At 38.1% G+C, this 13,896-nt stretch overlaps 1 protein-coding gene across 2 annotated transcripts; it reads left to right on the top strand.

The window, feature by feature from the left end:
- The first annotated feature begins 4,055 nt into the window (after positions 1–4,055).
- LOC118800947 (C-C chemokine receptor type 5-like) lies at positions 4,056–8,983 on the top strand. 2 transcript variants are annotated; one of them, XM_036561132.1, is made up of 3 exons: positions 4,101–4,168; positions 7,203–7,289; positions 7,559–8,983. In XM_036561132.1, exon 3 carries the CDS (start codon positions 7,735–7,737, stop codon positions 8,578–8,580), a length of 846 nt encoding a protein of 281 aa, XP_036417025.1. In that variant the 5' UTR covers positions 4,101–4,168; positions 7,203–7,289; positions 7,559–7,734; the 3' UTR covers positions 8,581–8,983. The 2 variants fall into 2 exon arrangements, with proteins under 2 accessions (XP_036417024.1, XP_036417025.1); XM_036561131.1 differs by lacking the exon at positions 7,203–7,289 and having other exon boundaries at positions 4,056–4,168.
- Positions 8,984–13,896: the final 4,913 nt, after the last annotated feature.

The following is a 13,896-nucleotide window of genomic DNA, read 5'->3' as shown; positions in this document are numbered from 1 at the left end:
CTTTGATGTCTACATCAATTGAGGGGCCTAATTCAGACCTTCCTGTCCTCACACCCTCTATATATGAGGACCTTCGATACATTTTTACTATGAGTAAAGCCACTGAACTTCCTCCTCATCAAGAAAATGATAGCTTGATTGAACTGCTTGAGGGCGCTGTTCCCCCTAGATCTACAGTTTACCCCCTTACTCAAGTGAAGGAGAGAGCTATGGAGGAGTATATACAGGAGGCTTTAGCTCAGAGGTTAATTCGTCCCTCTACCTCACCTGCAGCTGAGGGATTCTTTTTTGTGAAGAAAAAGGATGGAGGACTCAACTTAGAGATGCCATTTTTACTAAATTACACCTTTGCGTGCATACAACCTTGTTAGAATCAAAGAGGGGAACAAGTGAAAAACCATGTTTATCACCACTAGGGGGCACTATGAGTATTTAGTCATGCCATTTGGCCTGTCGAATGCTCCTTCCATCTTCCAAGCCTTCATTAATGACGTTCTAAGAGATACATTGGGTACATTTGTCATAGCCTACATTGATGATACTCTCCATATATCCCTACACACATCAGTCATGTCTGTCAGGCCTTAGCCAGATTATTAGAGAATCATCTCTGTGTTAAGGGTGAGAAAAGTAAATTTCATCTGCAGTCCATGTCCTTTCTAGGGCACTTTATCAGTCCAGTCCCTGTGAAAGGTTTACAGCGGTTTCTTGGATTTGTTCATTTCTGTCGTAGATTCATTTGTGACTATAGTAGCATCGCAGCTCCATTAATGGCTCTTCTCAAAGGTAATGCGAAACAACTTGTCTTTAACTCCCAAGCTGAAAGGAATTTTAAATCATTAAAGTCAGCCTTTACCTTCGCACCCATTCTCAAACATCCAGACCCTACTAAAGCCTTTGTGCTGGAGGTAGATGCTAGAGGCTTAATCCCAGACAGGCTCGTTGGTTGGTTTTTCAATCGTTTCCATCACATACTAACCTGGTACATCTAATACCAAGGCTGATGCTTTGTCACGAGTGAGGAAAGCGAGCGAGGAAGAATTTAGTGAGGAAACTCTTATTGAGAAAACCCCAGAGAGCATCTTGCCACTTGAAATTATTGCAGCACGTTGGGAGGTAGATGAGGATATTGATAAGGCATTAGAAACGGTAACAGTACCTGAACTGGGTCCTTATAAAATTCGTCCCTAGTTAATTCGGTGATCATATTATTTCCTGGGCTCTCTCCTCTCTGTCTTCTGGTCACCCTGGCAAAACTCTTTACTCTCTATTTCTGGTAGGTACTGGTGGGATAATATATAAGGTGATATTCACAAGTTCGTAGCCTCATGCTCTACCTGTTCACAATGTTAGGCTAGTGAACAGGTCTGAATTACTAGAATTACCTTGTCAGTAGTCAGTATCGAGTCAGTAACTCGTTCCATGTCTTCCTTCTTAAACCAGTTGTTCCTGGTCCACTGGATGAGGTCTCAGCCAGTGTTCTATATGTGCACCTGGTCTATATGTGCACAGGTTGCTGGACTCCCGGAGGAGAGGAGGAGTTCTCAAAGGTGTATTTTCTCCAAAATATGGAGTAAAAAATACATTCGGTAGTTGAAATATCCCTAAAATTCATGATGTTCATTTTAGTGGACATCTGATTAGTGATAATTTACTACTTACAGAAAATCAATACTTGAGCAACAAAACAATTATATTGCTCCTGAGACGTTCCTTTTTGGGCTCAATTTTTATTTACATGCAAAAATGCTTTTTTGTAGAAGGATTTTACGGAAGTCCCCAAAACAGGTGGAGTTTCTGACCTTCCATCTTCCATGTTGGTTCACCATATGGTTTGTTGCATTTGCAATTAATTGGCCACATGGTGACACGATAGAGGGTTCTTTGGTAACGTCCCCTTAAAAGGCTGTCATGCATCAATAACAGTAAAACCTACCCACATAGAAAATAATGACTTTTAAATAGCTGTCCACTGTAGTGACCTCCATGTGTGAAAGGGCTAGATTAAACTGAATGAGAGCATCCTTAATCATTGATTTGATACTGGCTTTAGTTGGGTTTTCATAAATCCCCATGAAATCCTCATGAAGAGCAAAGTCATGTGAAACACGTCTCATCACAATTGAATTTTGTCCCTTTGATGACATCAGTTGTACTATTATACTTAAAAACTTGGTATTTCTGAAGCTCTAGTAACTGCTGAGGACATTATGTCAAGAGCTTCATTCTGTATCTCATGTGAGCAATATTTATCTCGACTCTGTAACCAAGATTCCAATATTGCACTTTCTCTTGCTCGCAGTCTCAGTAATCATCTGTACTGAGCCTGAATGGTACAGTAACTAAATGTTTTCAAGGATTTTTATAAATGCCTCTTTTGCTTGTGCTTGCTGTTTTTGTTTTCCTGCCAGAATCTGTGTAGTCACAGATGCTTTCTTGTGTAGTGAAGCCATTTTAGGATGGCCTCTTTTTGGGTCAAAGATGTATCATCACTCCTGAATGCTTCCAGTTTGAAAAGCCTTTTATAGTAAATGCATCATTGAGGCAATTAGAGAATTTCAGCCCCACCGCTATTCTGCAAATATGGCAAATGCCTTTCCATCTCTCCACTCTATCCAGTTCCATATTTGACACCATGTAGGTTTGAATGTTCCAGCAAATCTGCGCGCTGATACGAATCAAGCTGTAATGGTGTTTACTCATCTTTTTCAGATTCTAAACTGTTCCTGCTGTAACAAAAATGTCACAATATGAATCTAATCTACAGTCTACAATTTCTGAATGTAAATAAACATCAATATTCACATTTGAGTCACTTTAGAAGTGGCACCAGCAGTTTAACAAATAAGCTGACATACCTGTCCAGATCACTTGTGTTGACTGATCTATCATTTCCTTTTTCTCTGATTGAAAAATAGCTCGGTCATTGTCTGTAGTACCAGCTGAATAACTGCTGAATGTAGTTAGAACTACTTGTAGCCAAGGTTATGGCTAAAATGTAATATCATGAATCTTGCAAATCTTGGGATATTCAAAGCTTGCTGTTAGACATTTTATTCTACTAGCCTATTTTACACACATTAACTGGTTGTTGTGATATGATAAATATTCAGTGACAATGGCTAGACATAAACTGAACGAAAAAGAAAAGAACATCTACATCTTTAAACTTTTTGCTGCTCTTAAACAAAAATACTGCATTAGGCAGCATATTCATAATCACTTTCTATAATAACTTTCTATTAGGGGGCTTTTAGAGGCTTAAACTTTTCAGACATCTACCACTGTGAACAATTAACCATGATGTTTTTGTTTAATCAATTGCTTTTGTGCAGAAGCAGCCATGGGCAGTATTGATATGTTTCTTTTAAACGTTCAGATACAGCTTCAGATGTTGATAGAGGACCTGATCTTGATTAGACATTTACTACACTATTCATTCAGCAGACACAACTAAGTCACACTGGGGATGCCATGAAAGCCATCAACCAACTTGAGTGGAAGTATCTGTGGTCCACCATAGAACATTTTGGTTTAGGCACTGGCTTCATTGCCCTGATAAATGTATTATATGTGAACCCAACAGCGGCAGTGCCATCAGGTAACAAACAGTCTTTTCCATTGGGACAAGGAACTCACAAGTGGTGCCCTTTGTGACCTCTCTTATTCACTATATCACTCAACCCTCCTTCTTTATGCACTTACTGCTCAGATTAGCCCTTAAGTCTTATGTGATAGCTTATTTTCACTTAGAAAATGTAAAGGATTCATGTTTATGTTTATTTGCAATAAAGGTGACGTTAAGAAAAAATGATTCTGAAAAGGAGAGTTGAGTTAGTGCAACTAAGGAACTAAGTACCTCAGCATATTTCAAACACAGATCACTCGAGCATTTACACATTCAGTTTCCTCAATGACATAAATCATCCACATCAACTGTCAGGTCAGGACATGAACTGTGAGTTGTGTTGACAGATGTGTTTACATTAGCACAGCAACACTTTGTAGACGCACTGAGCTGTCAGTGCGGTAAAGGCCCGCCTCAGGAAACTACAGCTCAGCCTCTTCACATGTTGTAAGCTGCACTGAGCTCTCCCTCCTTGATTTGACTGTTAGCTCTTGGACTTATGAAACATGTCTGGGAATCATACGTTCAACACAACGCAGAGTAAGTATAAGTGGACTTTCTTCAGTTCTGATTATTGTAAAATGTAACATTATCTAGTTTGCCATTTTAAAAGGGGAATTCCACTCATTTTCAAAAATCTCCATATAATAGAATCGCTGAGACATAAACACAGTAATTTAGAGTGATTTGGTGTGAAATATTTCATTATAGAGAAACTTAATAACTGGTGATAATAGGAACCAGAGATCTTGATGCCTCCACATAAATATAGCCTTGTTATTTGCCATCCAAAACCAGTGAACCTACATGTGTCTTTGGAGGTTTTATATGTAATGTTGATAATAGTAAAATAGTGGTGAATGTAAAAAAATATTTCTTTTAAAACTTTTTTTTCTAAAACTTTACAACACCCTGCATGTATCTCTTTACCATGAATGGCTTTAAAAAGTATTAAAGCTCAGAGGCGTTAAACACTTCGGACGTCTGGTTTCTACCACCACTGGAATGTTTCTCTAGAATGGAGCATTCCACATCACACCACTCTTAATGACTCTTCTTAGATCTTAATGAGTTAACTATGCAGATATTTTAACCCTTTAATGCAGTTACTAAATTATGTTTGTAGAGTTTCTTAAGCAGTTTGCAAATATTTAAAAGACTGAGTCTTTCAAACTAGGGACAGAATTTAATGTTGCTTCTTTTTGTCTTGATTAGGGTTTGTTAATGTCTCATTTGAAAAAAATCTAAAGTGCATGCAGATGTGTGTAAATGTTTTGCATAACAACTGAAACTGTGCACTGAAACCTGGAAAAAAATACAATATTTAAGTTTTTTTCTCTGAAGACAAATCAACAAAATGTAATTTGAATGGGGTGGGTTTTTTTTGCCTTCTGTGAGCTATCTGAAGAAATATTAATACTATTTCACTTGCCAAGAGATCATTTTTTGTGCAGTGTTTCCCTTTAATCAATGGAAATTAACCTTTTGAATTAATCAGTTTTAATACATTTGATTAAAGAGTTGTTTTTCAAGAATTGTGCATGAATTCAGTATTCAGCAAATCAACCTAATATTTTCCTGAAATATAGTAAATAACCCTAAATCTGGCCCTAATAATGGTCCACTTTTCATTTTTCCCTCATTCTCATAGATTGGGTGAAGGAAATTTGTGCATTTGAAGAGTTTCATTCCAAAATGCTGAATATCTATTTGTAACAATTTTGTTGTGTAATTTGTAAAACTCACAACACATTTAACACATAACCAAAAATAATAGGCTTTTATTAATTAATTAACTATGCAAGGATTTTTTGTCAGCTTTATGCCAGCAACTAGCTTGAAAGTTTTTAAGACCTGCAATCTACAAGAATCTACACAAACATTTCTGCCCTCTCATTAAGGGACAGAACAGTTTCTTCAGTCAGTTCCTGGCAGCCCGCTGCACTACTTAGTCTGAAATATGATCTGCCTCAACACGCCTTTTCTGGCTCATTACGAGCCAGAAAATGAGTTGATAAGCTGGAAAAAGCATGTTGAGGCAGGAAATAGCTGAAACTGTGAAGCACTGAGGGTCACCAGGAGAGGAATTAGGAAGAACAAAACCAAGACCCAAAAGGTGTCCCAAATGGTATTGTTGTATTTACACCAACAACTCACTGTATATTTTAGTTCCAAGTTTGAGGAATGAAAATGAACCTGAATCAAACTGTATTAAGAACAAAAACAGAATCATTCCGTAACTGTTCTGAAACAGAAACATTAATTATGCCATTAAAAGGGTAAAAGTTGGCTAGTTTTAAGTTGAACCTGTGTATTTGGTGATCTGGACATCATCTCAAGTAGCTTACTGCTTTATTCTTTTGCTTTCTGCAAGTTAACTTGTCTCCAGTCCTTTATAAGTTATAAAAGTAAATACATATAAACATACAATACATACAAATATGTGAAACCAGGATGCTCAGTTGCATCATTTCTTTTTATCATATTGCAACAAAGACCAAATATGTACAAACCTCAGGAACTCATGAGGGCATTAGACTGCCCCTCGGCAAATATGACAAATGAAGGTGTTCCTGTTTCCTTGTTAGTAGGTTGTTAAAAACATCCCATGTCTATAGGTGCTAGCCAGCAGATGCCATGGCAGCACAATGATATGAGGCCTAGTTTTCCATGAGAAGCTGAATGAAACAATTTCCTGTTTTTAGTATTTGTCTATTCCAAGGTATCAATAAAATAGTTTATACCTGCATGTCTCATTCTTTTATTAAGGTGTGCTATTGCATTTGTATTTAAAGAACAGTAATGTTAATAATAATATAAATAATAGTAAAAGTGAACAGAAAGCTTAAGATTTTCTGATAAGTTTACGTGTTTATTTAGCCTTTTAAATTTTTGTGGGTTTCAGGACAAACACTTCCTCCACATGTGGGCTCTGGCATGAAAAAGTTTGGGAAGCCCTGATCTAGCTTGTGGAGAAAGGGCTGTCTGTGCTCCCCTCTGATATTTACAGTAGCCAAAAAACTGCTGGCATTAGCCCCCCGAGCTGAGTTGACCATTTCTGGTATCAAATTTTGCCCTTCAGCTCATAAACTCTCCCTGTACGCTGCTGATTTATTAGTATGTCTTATTAACCACATCTCAGCTCACTTTTAATATGTTTGGAATTGCACTGATTAAGTCTATCCAATAAGTCTTACCAATTCATTTCCAGGAGAACTCCATTCAAAACCTAACAACCTCAGCGGTGGTACCTCCATTTTTTTTATTTGATTTTAGTTATTTAGTTATAGAAATAAGATTCTTCAGCTGAATTATTTGATCCATTACATCTCTTGAAGATTCCTAAACAATTTTTTAAAAGGCTCGACTGGAATCTCCTTTTTCCTAATTACAGCAAAAGACATTTCCACAATTTAAAATCTCTACTGTACAGGCCCGAGGTTTGAATTGACTTAACACAGTTTAGGATCACATGCAATTGGATTCACTCTGAGAGGAATGGGCACAGATGGCTCTCAACTGAGCAAAATGAAATGCTTGGTACACTTTTAAAAACTTTTTTTTTTTTTTATAGGCACCAAGGACTTCTCTCAACAGAACATTCTTCAATGAACAACCTTATTCTCATCAAGCAATTGCTGAATACTAAACTCATGACCCAGTAATGAAATCATAGTTAGGGAAAAGCAAAAAGCACAGAATCTCAACTATCTATAAAATGATTTGTGTAAAACTGATAAATGACCAACATTCACCCAAGTGTTTCTTGCCTGATTGAATATGACTAATATACAAAGTTTGTTTCAATGTATTCTCATTGCTCTTATTAGCACACATTTCCCATACTATTTCTTACAAACACAATTCACAGCAGTCAAGTATGTATGATAATGAGACTGTTTTTGTTTGCTGATTTGTTTTTTTAAACAGCGGGAAAATGTAGCAGTTACGAAGATTGCAATGATAACACGTACACACCCTGCGACCTTAGTAGGAACTTTGGGCAAATCTTCCTCCCAACCCTCTACAGCATAGTCTTCATCGTGGGCTTCATTGGAAATGGCCTGGTGTTGTGTGTCCTTGCCAAATACTTCAAGAGATCGAACATGATGGATGTGTGCCTCTTCAACTTGGCGCTGTCTGACCTGCTGTTTCTCATATCTCTGCCGTTCTGGGCCCACTACGCTGCCACCAACATGTGGATCTTTGGGAATGCTATGTGCCAAGCTGTCACCACATTTTACATGCTAGGCTTCTACGGCAGCATCTTTTTTATGCTGCTCATGACAGTGGATCGTTATCTTGTCACTGTCCATGCCCATACCTCCCTTTTTTTCAAGCGCCAATCAGTGAGCGTGGGCATAGCATTGGTCTTGTTTATGTGGGCACTCAGCCTGGGCGCTTCTCTCCCCACCATCATATTCTCTCAAGGGAGGAATGAGTCAACCAAATTGTGCCTGCTGGAATATCCTAACAACACATGGAGGCTTATCAGCTACATGGAGCTGAACATCCTTGGCTTGATCCTCCCCCTCACAGTCATGGGGTTTTGCTACTCTCAGATCATCCCCACTTTGGCTGCTATGAAGTCTAAGAAGAGGCACAAAGCCATCAAGCTCATGCTGGTCCTGATCATAGTTTTCTTTCTCTTCTGGACACCCTACAATGTGGTCACATTCATGCACTTTCTTCATCACTTGGGATACATGGAAACCTGCAAATGGCTGCAAGACCTTGGCTTGGCCATGCAGTGGTCTGAAACCATCACTTTCAGTCACTGCTGCATCAACCCCATCATCTACGCCTTTGTGGGCCAGAGGTTCAGGACATTAGTCATTAAGACTTTGAAAGAATGGTTTCCAATTTGCTTCAGCCGGTGCAGAACACTTAACAGTCAGCTGACAGATAAAAAGGGCTCCACGCGCTCCACAGCAATTACAACAATTCTGTAGCTGCCGTAGCCCCCCACTAATATTAATCAAAACAGCAACTTTGCCATTTTTCATTTGTTAACGTCATTTAACATCATAACTCTATGCTTATTATTTTAAACATAAGGCTTTTAACTACTATGAATTCAGTAACTTCTATGACCCTATAAAGCAGGGACATAGGTTTCATTTCAACTTTGGGGGAAAACACTGCTCATAACATCCAACTCATCATGTTTTGTTTTATGCGCCAACAAGTGCCAATAAATGGTCATTCAATATCTATACAATCTTACCCTGAACATAAATTATTATGATTATATTTCACAATTTTGAATCAGCTTTATGACATTGTTGTCATTCTTTGTAACTGACGTCATAACATTTTATATAAAATGGTTCACCAGCCTCAGCAGTAGAAACTCATTACAAGCCCTTCAACGTTATAAAGACCTGTGTCTATTTCATATCAATCAATGAATTTTTAACCAACTTACTTCTTCACAGATAAAAGAGATGCAAGTATCCGGATGAAAACAATAATTGATCTATCTAGAACCTATATATGAGAGGCTTTTTGAATAATTGAAACACATATACATACATACACATATGTTTATATATGCTGCACAGTATAATGTCACTGTCCAAAGACAAGCATGTATCTCCAAAATAGAAACTTTACAGCAAAAAGTTCTTAATTCTTAAAGCCAGCGTAAAGAGGTTTTCTTCCGAGTAATTGTGGATCATTCCTATTGGCCCATTCTTTGCTAAAGTCACACAATCCATTCATCAGTTCACACAGTGTAAAGAACAGTCACTGTATTCAAATTATGTCAAAAAACAAACTGACAAAAAAGGAGATACATGTTTATTTTGGAACATGAAGATTCTACTGTATGTTTACTGTGAAGATGATCTACTGTATGTTTACTGTGAAGATGATCTACTGTGTGTTTACTGTGAAGATCATCTACTGTATGTTTACTGTGCCTTGCTGCTGGTCTACTCAAGGTTATTAATCCCCTGGTTGATAAGCAAGAACAATAAAGCATCTGACTGATTTCCTGCATGTTACAACACTTCACCTTTGGCACTAAAATATGTTCTATTTCTATTTCTGTCAGGTTTCCTTCTCTTCGTTGCCTTTCGCATGTTGATATCTTTTTTACAAGTAGGTTCAATCCAGGCCACTTACTTACAGCATACATATGAATGTTTTCAGTAATATAATACAATGCTGCAGATACAATTACTGTAATAAGATTGTAGTACTTGACAAATTAGGTTTCAAATGATTTTCAGGAAGCCGTAAAAATTGAAAAAAAAAAAAAATGTAGGTGGGTCCAGTATGATGAACAATGAACAGCTGTAAACGATTCTAAAGGGACTGTGAAAGCTGTACAACATCAAGAATGAGGTAATAATAAAGTAAATATCCAAAATGATACAATATTATCATTTATTTACAATAAGAATTTATTGTTGAAAGGTAATTATGGCATATTTTTTATTATTTAATACATTCTTTTCATTCCCATTGTACTTGAAATGGTCAATAAAAAACCTATACAAATATGTTTTGGTGTTTATTTTTTAAAAACATCTAAAACTACACTGCAAAATTCATTAGTAAATGGACCTTTAGGCTCTGCTGGTTAAATTGTTTGCTCTTTGTGACGCATGTTCATTCACGTGATGTTACTCATCGTTTCAGGACACAGGTTCGTGCACATTAATGACAGGTTTGAGTCACTTACCTACACAAATGTGAACCATCAGGTTAGGAAGATCAAATCTGAGCAAAAAGCAGCTTGTAATGTGAAGCCTAAGCCGTCTTTTGCCTCCAAAATAAAGCACGGTAAGTGCTAGTTTCATTAGTCTATCCTTTTAGGGATGTGTGATGTGGTGTTGAACTTCCCAGCCAAAAAGATCTGCTCTGCTCCTTCTCCACTTTGCAGAATTTCTCACAGGCGGACGCCTCACCGTTCAGATGCGGATTTTTGCTGGATTCATTCCACCGATGGCATGTGGCCTTACTGATTTTGAGATAACAAGCAATTGCTTCAACACAACTAATGAAAATCTAGAGAAACAAATGCTTAACTTTCAATACATTACTGCCATAAACAATAATTCATTCACCGTCTTACCATTATCCTCCTGGGTTGGGGGGGGTGGGGGATGCTGGAACATATCCCAGCACTTACTGGGCAGAAGGCAGGAAACACCGGTCACTAGGTCCCTAGGACAGGTCACTAGGATTTAAAAGCTTGGAAACGTGAAGTTAAAGCTCAGTAATAACTTTAAACAGGCTGAAAAAACCACAAAGGTATGTATGCAGTCATGCAGTTACATTATTACAAATAGCCTTTTAGGTTACTATTTGGGCAAAGTCAGTTGTAAAGACATGGCTATACTAAGAATAGTGCTATTTTTATAAGCACACTGAAAGTCCTGATGATGTTTGTACCTTAATAAGCAGGTTATATTGACTTTTATATTGTTTTCTTGCAATTAGTTAGTGTGGAGTGTTTAGTTAGGGGTGGAGTCAGCCAGAATTCCTAGTGGGTTAGATAATTTCTGTTTATTAGCTCATATTTTACTTCAGATTTTGCTTTCAAAGAACACATTCACATATTATATATAGGTTAAGTGTATGTTTGGATGCACTTTTCATGTTTTAGGTATCCTAACCATGAATGAGTTCATGGTCTCTGCTTAGTAGGCAGTTTGGTTGTAACAAAACAACTTAAATTTCTGCCAACTCAGTAGTTTTTCCTGGTTGTTATAAGAGTATACACTCACTGACCACTTAATTCAGGACACTTACCTGTATCTATACTTGTTGTCAATTTTGTCAGCGTGACTTACCATATAGGTGCACATACTGACTGTAGCCCCCCCTGTTTCTCTGCATACCTTGTTGCCCCTCTTTCATCCTGTTCTTCAATGGTCAGGACCCTCACAGGACCACCACAGAGCAGGTATTATTTGGGTCGTGGATCATTCCCAGCACTGCAGTGACTCTGACATGGTGGTGGTATGTTAGTGTGTGTTGTGCTCACACGAGTGAATCAGACACAGCAATCTTACAGAAGTTTTTAAACACTGTGTCCACTCACTGTCCACTCTATTAGACACTCCTATCTTGTAGGTCCACCTTATAGATGTAATGTCAGAAATGTGAGGATGACCAATACAGTTTGTATTGGTCATCCTCTAGTCCTTCATCAGTGGTCACAGGACCCGCCCACAGCGGTTGGTGGACTATTCTCAGTCAAGCAGTGGCACGGAGGTGTTTTAAAACTCCAGCACTGCAGTGTCTGATCCACTCAGACCAGTGCAACACACACTTACATGCCACCACTATTTTGAATGAGTTTTCTTTTACATCTGATTATGTCGATGTTGTGAAAATGAACAATAATGATGCAGTCACTGAAAAGCTCAGGTTTTTGCAACAGTATACATGCACTTTGTTTGCAAAAGCTTTTAGTGTATTTAACGCCATGTATAATTTCAGGCAACAAGTTTCAAAACTTACCCTGCTAGAAAAAACTGCATAGGTCAGCATGGCTGGTCACCAGCAAAGCCAGTATATGTTGTGTTTTGGATGCTGGTATATTGGTCAGTAGCAATGGAAGTTAATGAGCTGGTCACCAGCAAAAATAGCATATGTTGTGTTTTGGATGCTGGTAAGCTGGTCAATCAACATGACCATGCTGGGTTACTAGCTAAACCAGCACCAAACCAGCAAAAACCAGCCTAAACCATGGAATTCATGTATGTGTATGCTGTTTTTTTTCAGCAGGGTAATTCATTTGAGGCAACGAGTTACTCATGAAGTTTCAGTAAACTAAACTTATCAGGGTTTACAGTGCAAATGCCGAACGTGCCAACAAATCTGTTAGCTAGCCAGAGTCTGAAATTCAGCAATGGAGATCATCTCTGCTGTTGGTGGGTTATTTTGATATTTCCTGACAGAGGGTAATAGCCTACAGCATTAGCTAGCTAGCCATATGGTAGACTGCTGACATGAATACAGGTGTTTTTTTTTCTTTTTTTTCTGACTGACCTGTTGCTCTCTGGCTGATTGCTATTCCTCTCAGCTGCTGACAGAGGGAAATAGCCTACAGCAGTAGTTAGCGCGCCATATGTTAGAATGATCACACAAGTACATGTGGCGTTTTTCTGATTGACCTGTTGCTCCCTGGCTGATAGAGTGCATTTACATGCGCTTAACAATCTGATAACTGCAGAAAATCAGATTTTGTCAGTAAGCCGATCAATGCGTTTATATACACTTAATAATCTGATAGCTGCAGAAAATCTCAAGAGTCAGGCAGTAATCGCACCATTGCACCACTTTACCTGAAAATATGAACATACATCATCTAGAAAATAAAGAGTATTTAATTTTATTCCTTCATTTCATCAAGCATGTAGTTTCATTGTCGCTCCAAAAGTGTTTTGCTGCCATTTTGCGGTAGCGCTGCTTGCTTATTTCTGGTACCGCTTTCTGTTTCGCACTTGCTCAGACTGAGAAGTCTGAAAAAGAGTATTCATGCACTGAGAAATCTGATTTTTAAGCTAAAATCCACCTCCCTTTATCGGATTTCTAGATGGGAGCATGCTGTTTACATGACCATTTGAATAATCAGATAACTGCAGAAATCTGATTATGATTGGATCATTGAGTGCCTGTAAACACACTCATATTATGTTAAGCAGACTGCTGTTTTTCCTCTCAGCTCCATTCTTTCCTCTTTTCCATTTTGGGAAGATGATGTAGGCTCGTTGACTAACTGAGCTAGCTAGCTCACCAGCTAGTACTAATATTATAGCACATCTCTATGCATTTTTTTTTGTTTTCAGTAGTAGTTTCAGTAGTTTCAGTAGTAGTTTGCCTAAGTAAACCTATTTTTGTAGGTTAACAGTGGTTTATTATTGCGAGAGAAAACACAATCAAGACAGTCGATCTGGAGTCAATGTTAGGCTAAGGCTTACCTCACACAGCTGGCCCTTCCTTTATGTCTACTAAAGTGGACTACTTCTGATGCAAAGGACTAGACAGCGGATGTGATTGAGACTCTATTGTGTTTTCATTTTCATTAGAATTGTGACTGAAACATCCCTGACTCCCCCCACTCAGCTAAACGGGCTAACATTAGCATGGTTTGCACTGTTTGTATGTTGTGTTATTTGTGATTATTTGTGGCAGAGGACTAGACGGCGGGAGGTGATCAGGGCGCTACTGTGTTTTCATTTTCATTTGAAATGTGATTGAAACATCTATGACTCTCAGCTAAACAGGCTAACATTAGCATGGTTTGC

This window comes from Colossoma macropomum, unplaced genomic scaffold, assembly GCF_904425465.1.
Source record: "Colossoma macropomum unplaced genomic scaffold, Colossoma_macropomum, whole genome shotgun sequence".
Taxonomy (NCBI): Eukaryota; Metazoa; Chordata; class Actinopteri; order Characiformes; family Serrasalmidae; genus Colossoma; species Colossoma macropomum.
The sequence above is the reverse complement of the archived record's forward strand: the minus strand, read 5'-3'. Positions and strand labels throughout refer to the sequence as shown.